At 49.6% G+C, this 20,619-nt stretch overlaps 1 protein-coding gene and 1 long non-coding RNA gene across 2 annotated transcripts; one reads left to right on the top strand and one right to left on the bottom strand.

Moving 5' to 3' along the window:
• Positions 1-3,793: 3,793 nt before the first annotated feature.
• On the bottom strand, positions 3,794-6,312 carry LOC117072737. The gene is made up of 2 exons (XR_004432920.1): positions 5,896-6,312; positions 3,794-3,902 (listed from the first exon to the last, which is right to left on the bottom strand). It is a non-coding gene; the product is annotated as an uncharacterized LOC117072737 (long non-coding RNA).
• A 6,536-nt stretch (positions 6,313-12,848) lies between these two features.
• On the top strand, positions 12,849-16,700 carry LOC117072733 (putative protein FAM90A5P). The gene is made up of 4 exons (XM_033193132.1): positions 12,849-12,971; positions 13,459-13,658; positions 14,118-14,226; positions 14,883-16,700. The coding sequence occupies exons 1-4, from the start codon at positions 12,849-12,851 to the stop codon at positions 15,843-15,845; spliced, it is 1,395 nt and encodes a 464-aa protein (XP_033049023.1). The 3' UTR covers positions 15,846-16,700.
• Positions 16,701-20,619: the final 3,919 nt, after the last annotated feature.

The following is a 20,619-nucleotide window of genomic DNA, read 5'->3' as shown; positions in this document are numbered from 1 at the left end:
GAGGATGGCGTGAACCCAGGAGGTGGAGCTTGCAGTGAGCTGAGATTCGGCCACTGCACTCCAGCCTGGGTGACAGAGCAAGACTCCGTCTCAAAAAAAATAAATAAATAAATAAATAAATAAATAAATAAGTAATAAGTCATTAGCAAAAAAAAAAAAAAAGGCAAGAAATGCCCATTAAAATGTTGAATAACATAACCACATTTATTTAAGAGGGTATTCCAATATCAAACAGCAAATTCCAAGAATGCAAAAATTGCCATTATTTTTGTACTCACCTTACAGTAATTTGTGTGATTTCTTTTTTTCTTTGTTAACCTGGCTTGATAGTTACCAATTTTGTTGATCTTTATGAAGAAACAGCTATTGTTCTATTCAGTTCTTCTGTTGATTTTCTGTTTTCAGTGCCATTGACTTGTCATCTTGTTTTTATTTCCTTTGAGTGTATTTGGTTTTTATTGTTCTTTTCTCCTTTTTTTTTTTTTTGAGACGGAGTCTCACTCTGTCGCCCAGGCGACCTCGCTCTGTGGCACGAGGTCAGGAGATGGAGCCCATCCTGGCTAACACAGTGAAACCCCGTCTCTACTAAAAATGCAAAACATTAGCCGGGCTTGGTGGCAGGCGCCTGTAGTCCCAGTTACTCAGGAGGCTGAGGCAGGAGAATGGCATGAACCCGGGAGGTGGAGCTTGCAGTGAGCTGAGATCACGCCACTGCACTCCCTCCAGCCTGGGTGACGGAGTGAGACTCTGTCTCAAAACAAACAAACAAACAAACAAACAAAAAAAACAACAGTGAGGCATAGTAGGAAGAATGAGGTGGGTGGATCATGAGGTCAGGAGTTGAAGACCAGCCTGGCCAACATGGTGAAATCCCTTCTCTACTAAAAACACAAAAATTAGCCAGGCCTAGTGGTGAGCACCTGTAGTCCCAGCTACTCAGGAGGCTGAGCCAGGAGAATAGCTTGAACCCGGGAGGTGGAAATTGCAGTGAGTCGAGATCGTGCCACTGCACTCCAGCATGGGTGACAGAGCAAGACTCCATCTCAAGAAAAAAAAAAAATATTAGCTGGGCATGGTGGTGCATGCCTGTAATCTCAGCTATTTGGGAGGCTGAGGCAGGAGAACTGCTTGAACCAGGACCTGAGAGGCAGAGGTTGCAGTGAGCCGAGATCATGCCACTGCACTCCAGCGTGGACTACAGAGCGAGATTCTGTCTGAAAAGAAAAGAAAAGAAAAAAAAAAAATATATATATATATATATATTTGAAGTATTATCCTATGAAAGCAGGTGTTCCGGAAGACCTCATTTAAATACAGAATCTGAATGGGGGCCCATGTCACACCTACTATTTTTTCATCTTTGCAGCTGGGCTTTTCTCCTCTTCTCTGCTGGACTCTGCTATTTCCCACAAGGTGTTCAGAGAGTCTGCCCTGAACCCTTCAACAAGGAGATGAGAAGCACAGAGTGACACCAGCAGGAGAATATAAAGATGCGGTGACAGTTGTCCTCCTCCTGCAGAGTCCAGAGCAGTGCACTCCTACCACTGGTGCCCTAGCTAAGCCTGGGGACCAGCACGCCTGAGGATAGTCTGGGAGTGCTGCAGTCAGGGTCCCCACAATGGGCAATCAGCCTGCGCCCTTGCACTCTGCATGACCGTGGCCATTGTCACCTCAGAGCCCCTGGGTACACAGCAATGCATCCTACCAGAGCTGCGTGTGAGGAAGGACCACGTGAGTCCTGGGAAAGAGCTGAGGCCCTGCAGGGGGAGGTGGCCAGGACTGAGACCTGATGCCTGTGTGTAGAATCGTCTGTGGGTGTCAGTGGCACTGTGGGGTCAGTGCCCGGGTTCTGCTGCTCCCACTCCTCAAAGATCAGGGTCCGAGCAGGGGCTGGCGTGTGTGTGGCACCTGGAACTGCAGGGCCACCACCCATGTGTGAGGCCATTATGGGGACCTGAACACAGTGTCGTCTGCAGACCCCACCCGTCCATCGGCCCCAATTCCTGGCCAGCTTCTGCCAAGGTGAGAGGGTGGAATTTGGAAGGTGGGTGTAAGCTGGTCTGTTCCCCAGTGGCTGACATACAGTGGTGACACTCTCTGTGTGGGGGAAAGAAAGAGAGATCAGAATGTTACTGTGTCTATGGAGAAAGACGAAGACACAAGAAAGTCCATTTTGATCTGTACTAGGAAAAATTCTTCTGCCTTGAGATGCTGCTAATCTGTAATCCCAGCCCCGACCCTGTGCTCACAGAAGCATGTGCTGTATTGACTCAAGGTTGAATGGATTTAGGGCTGTGCAGGATGTGCCTTAGTGAAAATGTGTTTGCAGGCAGTATGCTTGGTAAAAGTCATCGCCATTCTCCAGTCTCGAGTACCCAGGGACACGGTGCACTGCGGAAAGCCTCAGGGACTTCTGCCCAAGAAAGCCTGGGTATTGTCCAAGGTTTCTCTCCACTGAGGCAGCCTGAGATATGGCCTTGTGGGAAGGGAAAGACCTGACCATCCCCCAGCCGGGCCCCCGTAAAGGGTCTGTGCTGAGGAGGATTAGTGGAAGAGGAAGACCTTTTTGCAGTTGATATAAGAGGAAGGCATCTGTCTCCTGCTCATCCCTGGCAACGGAATGTCTCGGGGTAAAACCTGACCATACATTCTATTACTGAGATAGGAGAAAACCGCCTTATGGCTGGAGGCGAGACATGCTTGCGGCAATACTGCTCTTTACTGTACGGAGATGTTGGTGTAAAGTCAAACGTAAATCTGGCCGACGTGCATATCGAGGCACAGCACCTTTCCTTATACTTATTGATGACACACAGTCCTTTGCTCACATGTTTTCCTGCTGACCCTCTCCCCACCACTACCCTGTAGTCCTGCCACATCCCCCTTGCCGAGATAGCAGAGATGGTGATCAATAAATACTGAGGGAACTCCAGAGACCCATGCCGGTGCGGGTCCTCCGTATACTGAGCGCAGGTCCCCTGGGCCCACTTTTCTTCCTCTAGACTTTGTCACTGTGTCTGATTTCTTTTCTCCGTCTCTCATCTCCACCTTTTGAGAAATACCCACAGGGGTGGAGGGGCAGGCCCCCTTCACTCTGATGCCACCCTTGCCCTCACCTAGCTCTCTCATACCTGCAATTCTAAGGGGTCTGCCCCAGGATTGCATGCCCACTGCCAATCAGAGGTGAGCATGTCGATGCCTCCTGGATGTGGGGCTACTGGTGGTCAAGGACTGGCAGTATGTGGAGGGTCTTCTCAGAGGGTCCATGGGGCCAGGGAATGGGATGGGGCGCTAACTCCACTCTGCACAGGAACCGCAGCCCCCAGCCAAGCTGGCCCAAGTATTCCAGGTGCTGTCCATCCCGCATGCACACTGCAGGCTCCAGGTGGCCTGGCAGAGAGGGATGGCCTGGTGGGCAGCTGAGAAGCCAGAATGAAGGGGGCGTGCACTGCCATCTGCAGTCTGGCAGGCAGGAGCAGGGAGGCTGTTGAATGGTGAGCAAGGGGGATTGGGGAAGAGCAGGCAGCCCAGTCGGCCTGATTTACCAGTGAATGAGCTGTGGGCGGAGCCGCCCTTGGCTGAGGGCTGGGTTTGGGGCAGTCTGTTTGGACCCCCTGGGCTCCAAGCTGCGAGCTGCCTGCCCAGGGTCTGAATGTCCTACTGTGACCTGTTTCCTCACCTGGCCCAGAGGACAGATAGGGAAAGCTTGCTTTGAGGATTAGGCAGGGTAATCCCAGTAAGCCCTCATTAGCTTACCTATCCTCCAGGTCTTTTTGATTTCTTTTTTCTCTTCTTTGTTATGAAACTCTGGAGGACTGTCCTCCAGCCTGTCTTCAGCTGGGGAGGTGGAAAGGCTGGACCTTGCCCTTGACTTCAGGGCCCCTGCTGGGTGCCCCCTCCTCCTAGGGTTTTTAAAAGCATATACTTAGCAACATACCCTGTACCAGAGAGAGCTGCAGAGAACCTCCTGTGTATCCAAACCAGAACACTTTGTTCCCTGACCCCAGGCCCTCATCATACCCCAAAGCCCAAATACTTTCAGGTGGCCAGCTTCAGACAAGAGTCTGAACTCAATGCTTGTTTTCTGGGGTCTACACAGGCCCGTATGATGGGGCTACCTCCATTCTACCCCTGTGCCTCCCCCAATCCATTAGGGGCCTCAACTCCAGTGACCCCTAACTGGGAGCAAGGTTCCCCAGGCAGGGAATGCAGCCCTCCCCAGGATGCTGGCCTGGCCATGTCGCAATAGACATCAGTCTTGGAGCGAGAGGTCCAAGGCAGGGAGTTTCACCCCCCATTTCACTAGGTGTGGTGACCTTTCTGGGTTCCTAGCCTTCAAGATGGGATTTTTACACTGTGCCACAGTGGGAGAAACCGAGGCACAGGGCCGGTGAGCGGTAAAGAAAGAAAACCTCTGTGACTAGGAAACGTGTCCCTTGCCCAGCACAGCCGCTCCAGGATAGCACCCTTTGGGATGTACCGCTGAGCTGTTCTTGGCACGTGGCATGGCACTGTGGTGGAGGTCAGCAGCTTGTGGAGTTGGGGGTGGGGGTGCTGGCAGGAGCACGTAATTTTGGACCCACCATTGGGAGGAAGGGGACATTGCCCCTTTCCCCACACTTTGGGCACAGCAGCAATTTTCTTCTCCGATGTGTGTGGGCACCAATGCCTATGTGGGTGTGGGTGCGTCATCCCCTTTTGTTGATGAAGAACCTTCCTGCAGCCATTGGGGTGGGTATGGGCACCACACGTGCCTGGCAGCAGGGTGGTGCCTGCGGAGGCTTGGCTACTCCATGTCTCCCTGCCACCTCCCCAGGGGAAGCAGGCCCTGTGCCCTAGTGTCCCTCATACCCAGTCCCTCACATTCTTCACTTGGCATCTCCCTGCCTGATTCTCCCAACTCAGCCCCTGCCAGGTTTCTCCAGGCCCTGTGGGCCCTGGGATGGGATTAAAGGAGGCAGCAACTGTGCTGCCTGCCTCTACCTGAAGTCAGGGATCCCTGGCCGCTACTGGCATCTGGTGGGCAGGGTAGGTGGGGAGGTCATGGGTCAGCTTTTCCACTTCCTAGCCTGCACTGGCTAAGTCACCAGGTGTAACCGGCCTGGAGGCTGATCTGTGTCCTCTACAGTCCCTTGATGCATTATATTGAAGCCAATCCTTGTGTGAATGATTTGACCTGTTGCGCCCAGATCAAATCAGAACCGGAAGACTGTTGCACTTGGACCCAGAGCCTGGGGCTGAGGCTGTCGTGACCACCCTGTTCTCTTCCTTCTGGGGTCCCCAGGAAGCTCCCAGGACTGAATGATCCCCATAAAACACAGTGGCCAGGATGGGAGGGCTGGAGGTCAACTCCCCCCCGCCTCTGCCACCACAACCAAGAGGCCCCCATGGAGGTTGGCCCTGAGCTGTGGGTCTCTGTGGGATGCAGGTTCCCACGGATACTTCAGGGGGTGAGCATGGGCCCTCCTGACTGACGGGAGCCTGGTGGACACTGGGTGTGTGGGGCCTGTGTAGGTGGGTTGGACAGCACTGGGCCTAGCCAGGGAGCCAGGGACTGGTGTGGCCAAAGTGGGTAGTAATATGTTGCCAGAACAAAACTATAGTGCAACCAGCCCAGCTGGTAGGGAGAAGGAGGCCTGCCTAGCAGGACCATCTACCCCTGTCCTGGCCCCAAGCCCAGACTGCCTGCCTGTACTGGACATTGCCTGGTCCAGGAGGCCTGGGCATGTGGGTCAGGGGGTGTGTCCCTGGGTTCCAGACTTTGGTGGTCCCTTGGGAACTGAGCATCCTCTGGGCAGGAGGAGGGCCTGCGGTCCACTGTTTGCATGTGCCCCTGGGGGTGTGCCCCCACCCCAGCTTCTCAGCCTGCACGGGGACGTGGCCAGTGCTCCTCACCTGCTCTGTGGCTCCAGCTCTGAACAGCTCACTGGTGACTCTGACAGCTTCCTCCCCAAACCATGGGTCCTCGTTTGTGGGAATGGGGTGTCCCAGGCCCCCTGCAGGCAGGAACCCACCCCCAGCTCCTCTGGTGGGCTCTCCTGGGCTTTCTTACCTACTGGCTTGTGAGAGCCGGTTGGCCAAACTTGGTGTGCTGTTTTTATCTTGGGCTCTTTCTTAGTGTGTGTTTTCTGTAACTACTGCCGTGTAGATCTTGTATTTGAGTTTTAGGTAGAGAATCTTGCCCAGCCAGAGGTCCCCCACCCCAGAGAGCCTCCACTTTGGCGCCCCCGGGCTGGTCCTGCCTGTGCTCCGCTTGGTGTGAGTGTTGAGTGTGATGGATCCATGTGGCTACTTGACCCTGGATCTCCTTCCTCCTTGTTGCTGAGGCCAGCTCTGTTCTCTCTTTCTCCACCTGAACTGCATCTGAAGCCAAGATGAAGGATGAGAAATGGCTGCTAAGAAGGACCCTCCTGCAGCAAATCTGCTGTGAGGAGGCTGTGCTGGCCCAGCCTGTCATTTCCTTCTCTAAGCTCATTCCAGAGGTCGGCCAGGGGCAGCCTGTCCCTGCCTGCTCTTGTGGCCCGTGAATCAAGAATGGATTTTATACTTCCAAATGGTTGAACAAATAAAAAACTGACGCTTTATGACACTGAGAAGTTTCCATGTCCATAAGTAAAGTTTGATGGGGGTGCAGTCATGCCCATCTCTTCACAGGCCACCTGCAGAAGGCTGCTGTGGTGCAGCCATGGCAGAGTTGCGTCCTTGAGACAAAGATCAGTTGGCAAAGCTGAAAATACTGACTCTTGGCTCTTTAGGGAAACAGTTTCCAGTCCCTGGTTTAAAGGTTGTGTGGCAGGACCCCAGGATCTTGGTCAGCTTGTTTCTCACTCAGGACCTGCTGTGGCCTTCGCTAGTATGTCTGCAAAGTCTGTGTGCTATGGTGCCTCTCATGGGTGCGTTGAGCTCTGTCGTGCTAGATTTCAGGGTGTCTGCCTCATGGTCACCTGTCGCACCAACAGAGACCCTGTGGCCAGATTCAAACTAGCAGGAACAGTTGGTCTTTGGCAGCAGGGATACCTTCCAGCTGAGCTGCCACCCACCCTGAGGTGGTCCCATGATACCCACTGTCTGGGTCAAGGTTGGGGCAGGGCTGGTGTCCTGAACTGCCCTGCGATGTGGATCGTAATAGCCTGGGGGGAGAGGGGGTTGCTATTACTCCCCATATTGTGGGGAGTGCCTCACCCCCTGCGATGCAGATCGTAAGAGCCAATTACTTCCCCCTGCAATGTGTGTCCATTATTAGCAGTCTCTTTTGTTCAGGATATTAGGAACAATTTCACAGGTTGCGTGTAAACAGCCTGCGACAGGACAACGAATACCATCCTCTGCACCTCTGCATATTAGGAACCATATCACACAATAGGTGTATACCTTTTGGGAGATTTGGGGTAATGTCCTCCTGTGTTTCCCTGAATATTTGGAGACATATCACAGGGCGGCTGTGCACCTACTACTCTCTCAGCAGGAACATCATACTTTACCTACTGGAAATTAGGAGCAATATCACAGACTGGGTGTCAAGCCACTGTCATATTGGAAGTAATATCACGCTTTCCCCCACAAGTTATGAGGAACAATATCACAGGGGGTGTGTACCTTCTCTGGTAGTGGGAGTAGTATCATCATCTCTTCCTTTAGATGACAGGAACAATATCACAGGGTGGGTGTACAACCCGTGTGTTTTTGGAAGCAATGTCATTCTCTCTTCTTCTAGGTTTTATGACTCATATCACAGGTGGGGTGTACACCCCTTGTTATATTGGATGGAATCTCATCCTCTTTCAACCTGTATCTTTAGAACAATATCCCATGAGGGCTGTTCATCCCTTCAATATTGGTACTAAGACCATCTTCTCCTTTCCTTGATATGAGAAACAACATCACAGGAGGGTGTACACCCCTTGCAATGTTGGTAGTAATGTCACCACTCTCCTGTGTTTATTAAGGACAAAATCCCAGGGTGGCTGTACGGTTCCTACTTTATTGGAAGTAATATCATCCATTCACCCCCTGGATATCAGCAACCATATCACAGAAGAGGTGTCCACCCTCTTCGATATTGTCAGCCATGTCATCGTCTTCCCGCCTGGATATTAGGAATGATACCCCGGGGTTGGGGGCGATGTACACCCACTGCGATATCGAAAGTGAAATCAGCCTCTTTCCCACTAAATATTATGAACTACATCACAGGTGTGTGAGCAACTTCTGGGATATTGGTAGTACTCTCAGCCTCCACCTCGCTGCATATTAGGAACAATATATGGGGGGCAGGGTGGTTACACCCTCTGCAATATTGAAAGCAATATTCTTCTCTTTCCCCTGTACATTAGGAGCCACATCACAGGGGTCTGTACACCTTCTGCGATATTGGGATTAATGTTATCCTCTCCCCAACTGAATGTCAAAAACAGTATCACAGAAGGGTGTACACCCCCTGCGATATGGCCAGTAACATCATCGTCTCTACCTTTGGATAATAGGAACAACATCAAAGAGGGTGTGTATACTCCCCTGCGATATTGCGCATAATGTTATCCTCTCTTCTCCTGGATATTAGAAACGATATCCCTGGTGGACGGAGGTGGAGTACATTAAGAACAATATCACCGGGTGGGTGTACACCCCCTGCGATATTGAGAGTAGTATCATCCTCTCTTCCCTAGGATATTAAGAACAATAACACAGGAGGGGTGTACAGTCACAGTCCCTGTGTTATTGGGAGCAATAACATCTTCTCCCCCTCTCGATATAAGGAACAATATCCCAAGGTGGGTGTACATCCCCTGCGATATTGGGTGTAATGTCATCGTCTCCCAAAGTGCATATTGGGCATAGTGTCACAGGGGGTTGTACACCTTCTTTGATATTGGGAGTAATATCAACCTCTCCCTTCAGGATCGTAGGCAAAATATCGAAGGGGTTTTACAACTCGTGCGATATGGGCAGTAATATCATCCTCTCCCCACCTAGATGTTAGGAACTATGTTACAGGCGGTTGTACACTTCTTGCGATATTGGGAGTCATATCAACCTCTCCTACTCTGGATATAAGGAACAAAATGACCGAAGGGATGGACATTCACTGTGATAGTATCAATAATGTCATCCTCTACCACCTGACTATTAGGAATAATATCATAGAGGGGTGTACACTTTCTTCGATATTGGGAGTAATATCATCCTCTCCCAGCCGGATATCAGGAACAAGTCTCTTAATTATCAATATTAATAAATATAATAAAAATTGATAGCAATCATCGATATTAATAACCACAATAAAGATACTATAAATTAATACTGGTAAAAAATGTTAATGATTAGTATAACAATTAATCATAATATCACTATTAATAATAAAATGATATCAGCAATTAATGTTACTTAAATCAATAATAAGTGATGTTGGTAACAAAATAATAATTAATATTAAGGACTAATAATATTGTTAAATGACATTAATATTACTAATTATTTTCAAGAGTGCATAATCATATATTTAAAATAATTATCCATAATTATTAATGGTATCCTATTAATTGTGTCATTGATAATCATTAAAATCGACCATAGATGTTTAATAATTAATCATATTATTACTCCTAATACCGCAGGGGGTATACACCTACCTGTGATGCTGTTCCTAATATCCAGGGACGGAGAGCATGATTTTAGTTTTAATATCGCAGTAGGTGTGCACTCACCCTGTGCCCGTGATGCTAATATCTAGGGGGTGGAGTACGACATGACTCCCAACATAGCAATGAATGGAAAGCCACCCAGTGATATTGCTCCTAATATTCACGGAAGAAGCGTATGCTATTACTCCCAATATCACAGGGAGGGTACAGCTCTTCTGTGATATGGTTCCTAGTATCCTGAGGGGGAGAGGATGATAATAATTCCAGTATCGCAGGCTGTGTTCACCTGCCCTGTGATATTGTTATTTATATCCTGGAAGGGAGAGTATATAAGAGCACCGGGACTTTCCATGCTTCTCCCCCTGATCCTAAGGGTAGCTGAGGTCGAGACTCACTGAAAGCTCTAGGTAAAGATATCCCATCATGCACAGGCTATCTCCGTTCTCTGACCTGGGAACAACTCTGACCAGGATTCCACATCTAGGAGGCCTCGGAACTGAGTGGGATTTTCTGAGCAACGCCAAATGGCTGCTCCCTTTCCACCGCCATTGAGGGTCATTACTTTGATTATCCAGATCACCTAGAAAGTATCAGTATCCAGAATCAACAAGATCAACTCTCTGCTCCTCTGACAGCAGAAGGAGCATGACCAAAATGAACCAAAGAGCGTGGCAGGAAACGATGTGACCGGAAAGCTCAGAGAACAGCCACAGGGGGATGGATGTAAGCAGGCATTCCCACCTGAATCATGAATAATTAATGAAGCACAAATCCAAGGGGAATCGAGTTTCAGCAGGTGCAACTCATCCAACGGGAGATCGCCGGAGGGCCAACAAGATCCAACAACTGAGAGTCAGGTGTAGTGTCAAGTGGGACGCGACTGGTTCCAAAGCTCAAGAAGACCATGGGGTCACTTGGACCAAGTGAGAAAATGACCACAGTGTGCTGGTTCAGCATTCCGACTCCTGCCTGTCTCTTCCCATCCAGGGAACTTGGATCCTAACTTGTGCAGGTGCAGATGACAAAGGGCAGAATGAGGGGACGTGGCACCTAAGTTCCCCGACAAGAGAGTTGCACAGAAAGTCCGCTGGATCTTCGCAAATCCAGAGAAATGGCAACGGGACCCAAGGAAATAGAACCCCACCGGTGTCCTGGAGACTCTTCGGGCATAATGCCTGGAGCCGCAGGACGAGCTGAAAAAGGAGCCAGGCACCGAAGGACAAAGCGGTGTTGACTTCTTCATCTGGGTTTCCCAGTGCAGTCCAGTTCATGGTGGTTTCCAAGGGCCTCCTGGAGGAGAAAACACGTGAGGGTGTGGTCAGGGTTTTCTTTTTTTTTTTTTTTTTTTTTTTTGAGACGGAGTCTCGCTCTGTCGCCCAGGCTGGAGTGCAGTGGCCTGATCTCAGCTCACTGCAAGCTCCGCCTCCCGGGTTTACGCCATTCTCTCGCCTCAGCCTCCCGAGGAGCTGGGACTACAGGCGCCCGCCATCTCGCCCGGCTAATTTTTTGTATTTTTTTTTTTTAGTAGAGACGGGGTTTCACCGTGTTAGCCAGGATGGTCTCGATCTCCTGACCTCGTGATCCGCCCGTCTCGGCCTCCCAAAGTGCTGGGATTACAGGCTTGAGCCACCGCGCCCGGCCGTCAGGGTTTTCTGCTGACACACTTACCGTGGGGAAGAAGGAGAAGCTCTGAAGATGGATAACGGCCGAGATTGCATGTCAAGGTGCACCTCCTTGATGACAATGAGGCCTACGTTGAAACAGAGTAAATATGGTCCAATTACATTGTGTCTATTTTAGCACTTATTTAAAAAGAAAAAAAAGATGTAAAACAAGACAGGAGTACATGCACCAGTGCTACATACCTGATGGGAAACATCTATTCTTCAAAGCTTGCAGCTATACAGGTAGGTTCTAGAATGTCTGTCCATAGTGAACATCGTCTCAGAGTGGGCTGGGCAAATAGACCTTTCCAGGTCATGTAATTGCATTAAGTTGATTAGGTTAGGGTCCGTTTCATGTCAGGGGTCCAGAGGCAGTATAAAAGGCAGTCTGGAAAGCAAAGGTCCCTCTCCGCCCCTTACTCCGGTTTCCTGAAGGCTGCACCGCTTCCAGCAGGGCTGCTCCAGCACCTGCCCATCTGAGCGCCAGCGCAACTGTCCCTCTGAGTGCCAGCCGAGGAAAGAAAGTAGACCTGTAATTTCAGGTTAGTTTCCCTGAACCACTGTTTGTTTCACGTAATCCCTGAGGGGTCGGGGGAAAAGAGACAAAGGAGAGTGAAAGAAACAGATCGCACTGGGGCTCACTGATGGAGTAGGATGTGTTCTCCTTACCGGTAATTCTTGGAACAGAAAGCAAGAAAACATTTCCATCTCCGTGCCTGGGATAAGAGCCAGATGGAAATGCAAAAAGAAATTTACTCCAGCATGCTGAATTGGTGGGTAAATGGAAAAAGAACTCTGGAAAAGGGGTGGTTTGCCCTTTAGCCATGTAAGAAATTCATATGCCACCTGTTCAGCATTTGTTTAGATGAATTCGTATGATGTGTGTAGAATACCAGAAAAATAATTAAGGAGGGGCTGGAGCTAAAGCCAAAAAGACAGAGCAGGAAAGACCATCACCTGCTAGTGTGGTAGAGAGGGAGATAACTTCTCTTGATGAATTTGTGTTTGGAAGTTGTCTAATGAAACGGCAAGAGTAGCGATTCAAGTTCTGATAGGAAGCATCCCTTATCCCTGACTTCAAGAAAACCTGCCAAGGGGTGACATCGGCCCTGCCCTGTAGCTTCGATTCTTTTGTCCCTCAGGGGAGAGAGAATCATTGTGTCTTCTACTGGAGTGAATGGTGATAGACCTAAGTCCAGTCTCCAGAATCAGTTGTGTGGTTGGGGTTGAAATCTCAACTCCAACTCCACATACCTAGGCCGTGGGCCGTGTGGCAGGCGAGGTTTGCTCTTGGACCAGGTAGTCCGGCAGAGGAACACACAATATCTGGGGATGCACACACCACATTGTGATCCACAGATCTGACTGACGGGTGCTGAGGTCTCCTCATGACCACACTGTCAAGGAGTTAGCTGAGGGTTTCTTGTGGGTGTGTGAATATCCAATGTGCCTAACCATCACTTTGTGTGTGTTTGTGTGTGATTCAGGTGACCCAACCATCAACCCCTGAAAAAGGTGGCCATAAAACGCCCAGGAGACAAAGATGATGGCACGTCGTGACCCCAAAAGTGGGGCAAACAGACTCGTGAGAGCCCACACCTTCCAGAAGCAGCTGAGGGCCCCAGTTGGGCCAAGGGCTCCCCCACCCGATGAAGAAGATCCCAGGGTACGTCTAGCCCTGGAATCTTTTGGGTATCGAGGGGGGAGGAGGGGGCGGGTGTCACACGGTCCTCAGAGACTGGGTTGGATTTCAAAGAGTTCTGCCAACAGCACCCAGGTTGCTTTTCCCATCCAAGGTGGGCCTGGCTTGGGACCTCCTCCCCGGCCCGATAGGTCCCTTGAGAGACTCTTGGGAGAAACCTCCCTTTCCACTCAGAATCCTGTGTAGCCAGGTTGGGCTGTGTTGTGGACATCGGGTTCATGATCGTCCCCGCTAGAACCCTGAGTCCTTCCTTTGAGAGTTCTTCTGTCACATGGGCTTTGGGAGGGAACATCGTAACCGAACCCTCCCGCCACTTAAGGGCCCCCATGCCGGTGTCCTCTCTTTGGAATCCGCATTCCGTTCTGAATTCACAATCCGTCTCAATATTGACATTGGATCGCTGCCTGTGGCTTCAGCTCACTCACTGACATCACTTCCTTTCCACCCACAGGTCAAGTGCAAAAACTGCGGGGCCTTTGGCCACACGGCCAGAAGTACCAGGTGCCCCATGAAGTGCTGGAATGGAGCCCTGGTTCCCCAGACCTTTGGGAGAAAGGAAGGGAAGGAAAACCTGAAACCATGGAAGCCCCAGGTTCGAGGGAACCCGGGGCCCTTGAACAAGGAAAAGGGAGAGGAGGAAGAGAGACCAAGGTGAGCAGTGGGAGGGGTTTTCGCCACCCTTAGGGTACTGCCACCTAAGGACATGGTGTCTCTGCACCCGCACACCGTGTGCCTTTCCATCTCCGGGACAGGGAAGGAACGCTGCAGAGAAGGAGACCAGAGCTCCGTGTCCTCCCAGGTTCCCCACCCAGGAGCTCCTTTGGCTCTGGGAGATTCAGGGACGGGGGAAAGGCGGGGGCGCTTCGTGCAGGTTTCCCATGACAGGGGGAAAAGCAACGGAATCCAAATGACAGTCCTTACCTGGGAAGCCTAGAGGGCCACCGGCAGGATGGGAAGGTTGGCACATGAGGGAAGGTGCAGAGGCGGAAAGGGCACAAAGCTTCCATTTATGTATCACAAAACACAGAACAGGACTGGGCCCCACACAGGGTTCTCCCTGTCTCGTGGGGAGAACCGGGGGGCAGGGCCTGAACTTTTTCTCTTCTGCAGGCAACAAGACCCGCAGAGGAAGGCTCTCCTCCAGATCCTTTCCGGGAAACCTCCGGAGAAGCCGCTGCCAAATCGAAAAGAATCCGTGGAATCTTGTGATTGTCTGAGGGTGAGTGTCACCCTGGGCCCCTGGTCTTTTTCTCCTCTAGGTCACCCTGGTTGATTTCCTTTCAGGTTCCCGTGTGTGTGAGGGGATCCGGGAACCCCTCTTCCCTGCCTTCTTGGGGTCAGGGACTCCACGATCCTTCCAGGTCCATTTGCTTCCAGGTGAAGGCATCTGAAGATGCCGTATTTCCTGTTGCTTTCTTTCCGTGCAATGATGGCAAGCCTGTCAACAACGTCTTCCTAGCGGCCTGAGGAAATTAGTCCCTCAGGGGCCCCAAACATGGAGAAGGCTAACCCCAGGAACATGCATGTTTTCAGAAAAGACGTCCTGGGAACCCTTGAGCCACCAACCTGCCTTCAGAAGGGCATTAGTCCGTCCCACTTCATGGAAGGCTGAGTGGAGGCGCTTTGATCCAGTTATTGCCCAAGACACAGTCCTTAGAAAAGTGGTATTCTTAGATCAGAGCTCGAGAGTGCATTTTTCATGGATCTTGTCCCGATCAGCACTCATGTCGAGGGTCTGTCCCTACTTCCAAGGACCGCCTGTCAATACCGTATTAAGAATTTCCTGCTGTGTGCACCTTGTCTTTGGATGTGGTTGATTTCCATGTTGGCTCCATGCTGGGGAACTTCTAACGTGTGCGGTCTCCTTTCTTTCAGGTTGCAAGCAGGCCAATGGCGGTCCACACAACCAATAAGAGGCCACGCATGGACCCTGCCCTCACTGATGGCTCAGCTACCAAAATGTCTGACACGGTATCCGTCTTGGCTTCACTGTCTCCCCTGAGAAAAGCCAGGCTGAGCTCCTCGTCAAGTCTCCGACCAAAGGAACGACAGACAGGGGCCGTGGCCGACATCCCTCAGCCTGGAGTCAGGCGGCAGGGCCCGGAGCCTCTCATCGTGGTGAAGCCGACACACAGCAGGCCTCAGGGTGGCTGTCGAGAAGTTCCCCAGGCTGCCTCCAAGCCCCATGGCCTGATCCCGCTCATCAGCCCCCAGGCACAAGACAAACGTCCTGCGGTGACCTCACAGCCCTGCCCACCAGCCGACACACACAGCTTGGGCCTCGGCTCCAATCTCAGTTTCAGGTCAGGAGCCAAGAGACCTGCCCAGGCTCCGACTCAGGCTTGCCTGAACTTCCCCAAGAAACCGAGAATGAGTCCCTTCCAGATGCCTGAAAATGCCATCCAGGGAGGTGAGCTGGGGGCCCCGGAGACTCTCCAACTTCCGCCAGCTGCAACCCAATTCAGACCAAATCCGTCGCCCCAGATGAGCAGGGGGACACCCGCTCAGGTGCCCAGCAGCGACCAGCAGCCTCTGCACAGCAGACTTTGCCTGCCTACTGCCCAGGCCTGCACCATGTCCCATCACCCAGCGGCCAGCCACGATGGGGCCCAGCCTCTCAGAATGCTCTTCCGGAGACTGGAAAACGGATGGTGGAGCTCCAGCCTCCTGACCACTCCCTCGTTTCCCTCTCCTGAGAAGCCGGGAGCCTTCCTCGCTCACAGCCCTCATGTCTCAGAGAAGTCTGAGGCTCCCTGTGTTCCTGTCCCCCTGAGTGTCCTCTATGAGGACCTTCAGGTTTCCTCCTCCTCAGAGGACAGCGATTCTGACCTGGAGTGAGACTGCAGGTGGCCGGGGCTCCATTGCATCCAGCTCCTGTGACTTGGAGGGGTCTGTGGGACTGAGCAGCACAGAGCAGAGAGCAGACTGTGTGTGGTGACTCCCAAGCTCCCCAGCTGTGCTGCTTCTGTGGATGTTGGAGCCCAGGCCAGGCAGGGACCAGATGCAGAGACTCCGCCTCATCGAATTCTGGTGAGGGACATTGTAGTTCGCAGGGCTCTCCGGAAACCCGCCACCAGAAGCTTCTGTGCCAGTGATTCGTTGCCTCAGAAACTGGGTGACGGTGACGCACGGGAGTCAGACTTCCGCTGTGATGTCAGTAGGAAACTGGGGAATTACTGTGTGTTTGCTCTCTAGACGACTGAATCAGGGAACAGTTAGGGAACCCTGAGAGATGCAGGCCTTCAGCTGTGCCCCGCCCTGACAGCAGTGTTTTGGACGCTGTGAAGCGTTCTGCGCAAAGCCTTCTTGGGGTGTTTCCTCAGCCTCGAAAATTGGGCTCTGGAATGCCATTGGAAATAGGTGTGTTTAATTTGTTTTGAAGTGAATAAAATTCTCAAAAAGATGACGTACTCTCTTTTGACTTTCATTCCATGTTTGTGTGTAGCTGATTTTCCAGGGGCTTGAAAATTGCTTGACTTGTTAGCAATCCAAGTCATTATGTCTCCGAAACAGAGTTGATTGAGGGGACCGCAGGTCTTCGCAGGACCTGTGACTTCTTAAACATCCACAGGGGCAAGAGAACCTCAGCCCCACTCTACCAACACGCACCTAGTCAAACTCCGCCAAGTGAATCTCATGCACGCTAACACGTGGGGAGCATTGCTTGCACCACGAGTCCCCATTTGGCTCACCGCGATGCCACATGTGGGGTTTCACACGTCTGTGCTGCACCGCAGTCCATTTCAAAGTAGTAGAATAAATATGTTGGGTTACTGTCGGTTTGCTGGAGGCAAAAACCTGTGATGTTGTTGGTTTTTGGTGGGAGAGTTTCACTCTGGAAAAGAAAATATTCTGAAGATGGAGGTCGTCCTAGATTGTATTTCAAGGTGCGTCTACTTCATGCCAGTGAAGCATATTTTGGCATATAATACATATGGTTATATTATATTTTGTCTATATTACCTCATTTGAAAAAACCATTTTGTGAAAAATGTCAGAGTTAGATATACCAATGTTAAATTTCTGATCACGTGTCCAGAAGCACTGTAAAATGCAGCCTAGAATGCAAAATTCCCAGCCACTTCTCTGTTGAACTCTCTGCAGAGAGGCATTGCATCCAGTGGTTTTCAAGGTGCACTAGTGTGGCATGAGCTAGTCCTTGGCTTCCTGCTGAAGTTGGAATCCTGCAGATTGTTTAGGGGTAGTGTCAGCTTGTCCCATCTTTCCAGGTTATCATTAACCTTTCCTCGGCACCCACGTGGACTCAGAACTTACCTAAAGTCACAGGCAGGTCTGGGAAGCTGCCCTTGAGCCTTTGTGCAGTCCATGATGGTTCCATGGCTCTGACCTGCTGGAGCACATTCTACAGAGGGGTGGGCTGGCATAAGCTGTCCCTGCCGTTCTGAAAATCACGGAGATTCCTGGTACCTGAAGCCACATAGAAATATCTGTAGAGTCTCAGGCAGGACAGGGATGCCATTCACAGGCTCCTGTTCTTCCACTTAATGGCAGCAAGAGTGATTCCTGGGTTTCCTAATTGATTTCAAAACAATTTTGATGACTTTGTTGTGTCAATGACCACTCCTGTTTCTGTGGCATCCAGTTCACCTGTAAGGTTTTTGGGGATTATGTGGAAACTCGTGCATTTTTCCAGAGACTCACTTCATCCTGAATGCTCTCAGGCATCCACAAGCAGATCCCTGCCTTGGTGGCATCTTGGAGCATTGCAGGAGACCCCTTAGGTCTAGGAGGCACTAGAAGGTCCATCAGGAATTGGGAGGGCATGTGTCTGCCCATCTGTAGTGTGAACTTCTATTCACCTTCAGAATGTAGATTCTTCCTGAACTAATAAATTACCTTCATCTTAGTGTAAGTAGCCACAAAAGAATAATTCATATTAACTCCATTAATAAAAATAACTGAAAATCAACAATGAAGATAATAACGACAATGTTAATTATTATAATATTGATAGTAAAAATAAAACAAAGGCATTAGAGATTAGAGATTTCCTTATGTGAAGGACAATGTGAAGATATAGGGATACATGAGTTGTTTGGACTCAGAGTCCAATGAAAGGTGTTCCTCAAGGGCAAAGACAAGAAGCATAAGGAAAATACGAAGTTCATGGATGACCACCTGGGCTACCTTGGAACTCATGTGGGAACACTGCAACCAAAGTGTACCTCGTCCTGGGACTGCCCACCACCCAGCCCCCACTCACCTTCATGAGGTAGGACAGCAGGATAACGGGGAAGGAGTCCAAGCAAGGGATGCAAGACTTGTGTCACACCTGACTCAAAGAAGCACTGCTTATGACAGATGTTTATCTCCTAACACTGTGTCACCTCTAACTGCCTGGCTGCATGTCTTCCCTCTGTTCTTCTTAAGTCACAGGAGGGACAGATATTACTGTCCACCCATCTGCATACAGAGCCATTGGAGGACGTTACCCTTGTTGCTTCCTCTTTGGAAAGGGGCAACATACATGGCAGATGCCATTCTCTGTCTCTTTGGAAAACTTTGCCAGCACATTTAAGGTTTTCTTCAGCCACAGAAAGCCACCTGCTTCAAAGTCTCACCCTCCACAAGTGGCAAGCACACAATTATTAATGGAGGCAAGGGATGCATAGGCTTTGCCATTTGATTCAATTGGGACAAATAGGGGAGGCCTTCTTAGCTGAACAGCTCTGTCTGTGCGGCCAGTTGACAAAGTCAGGCTGCATTGCCATTAGACTTGTCCATTTGCACATAAGGCTTCCCTCCAATCCTTTCCACAGATGTGGACCCTGACATTACTTCCTAATAAACATCCTGCACACTAAACTTCATCTATATCCAGCTCCCTGGGAACCAAACCTGTGACAAAAGTGAAAAGTTTCTAGGGAAAATATGGTTTCCTTATCAGACAGGGACCAAATTCTGCTGAGCTAGAAAATAAGGTAAAGTCAGATGCCATCTCACAATTTTTTTTATTAGGACATTACCACTGCCAGCAAGAATTATGTGCATCAATTCATGGGGACAAAAATCATATTGGCGTGGGATGAGGTTGTTGTGAGTTGAGGAGAAATTTTGACGAATGAACTTTACCCTCAACTTGAGTTCAGGAGAGGAGATGAAGATGAAAACAGCTGGAAATAAAAGGTGTCCAAAAACATTTTTCTGGTTTTTCAAAAATCAAATTTCAGGTTGGGAGACACTATGTTTAAATTCTAAAAGGATGTAGCATACTGGGAGGAAATAACTATAGATAAATTGTCCTTTTTGTAAATAATACACTTTATGGTATGATAGGAGACCACGGGACACAACACAAATTTGGAGTTAAAGAAACTAACAGACATTCTCGATACTCAGCTGTTACGGCAGAGATGCTGGAATGATGGATGTCCATGTAGCAGTATTTTTTTTTTTTTTTTTGAGACGCAATCTTGATCTGTAATCAGGCTGGGGTGCAATAGTGTGATCTCAGCTCACTGCAACCTCCGCCTCCTTGGTTCAAGAAATCCTCCTGCCTCAGGCTCCCAAGTAGCTGGGACTACAGGTGTGCACCACCACACTCAGCTAATTTTTGTATTTTTAGTAGAGATGGGGCTTCACCATGTTAGCTAGGATGGTCTCGATCTCCTGATCTTGTGATCTGCCCACCTTGGCCTCTCAAAGGGTTGGGATTAGAGGTATGAGCCACTATGCCTGGCCCATGTAACAGTACTTTTGAACTTAATGGCTGAAAGCATCCACCTCCAAACTTATGTATTATATTTGCAAAAGAGTACAAATCATGTAATGAATTTTAAAGGGAAGACAAGCCTGTGGGAATTCAACAGCCATGGCAACGTTTTGAACTTCTTTTTATTAAACATGTAAGAAGTAAGTGAAGTTCAAGATCTAACATAATTGCCAGGAATTATTTGAAGAATTACCAAGATGACTTAGACACTATGAAATCCTTTCGATGCCCTCTGGTGGAGTTTCCTCCTGGAGCCAGTGATTTTAAGCCAGAGGCAAATGTCTCTGCAGGCATAAGAATTCAACCCAAATGTACTATTCAATTTTAAATGAGATGACAATAAAATTGTCTGCTGTATAGTAACAACTTTTTTTTTTTTCTTTCAGATAGAGTCTTTCTCTGTTGCTTAGGCTGGAGTGCAGTGGGGCACTCTTGGCTCACTGCAATCTCTGCCTCCTGGGTTCAGGTGGTTTTCCCACCTCATCCTCCTAAGTAGCTGGGAATATAAGCATGTGCCACCATGTCTGACTGATTTTTGTAGCAGCGAAATTATTTCTGGGGTGGAGAGTTAGGGACCTTTATTCTCCCACATCCAAAAATATGTTCTCCAAATGATCTGTCAATAGAAATAACTGATACCTATATTTGCTAACCTATCTTTTTCTGTCTTTAAATTCAGAACTAGAGTGTGGAAAAGTTATATTAAGAAGGTTCTCTCAATTTTCAACACAAGTGATGGGCTAGGCACTATTCTAGGTACTACAGATACACATTAACATACCCACAACAGTTTTGCCTTATTACCTCCTACATTCTAATAATGCAGCAAAAGAAAAGTATAGATTAGCTTTTTATTTTTTTGAGATGAAGGCTAATTCT

Source organism: Trachypithecus francoisi, unplaced genomic scaffold (genome assembly GCF_009764315.1).
Source record: "Trachypithecus francoisi isolate TF-2019V2 unplaced genomic scaffold, Tfra_2.0 Lachesis_group4, whole genome shotgun sequence".
In the NCBI taxonomy this organism is placed as follows: domain Eukaryota; kingdom Metazoa; phylum Chordata; class Mammalia; order Primates; family Cercopithecidae; genus Trachypithecus; species Trachypithecus francoisi.
Note: the sequence above shows the minus strand (reverse complement) of the source record. Positions and strands in the feature narration are given on the sequence as shown.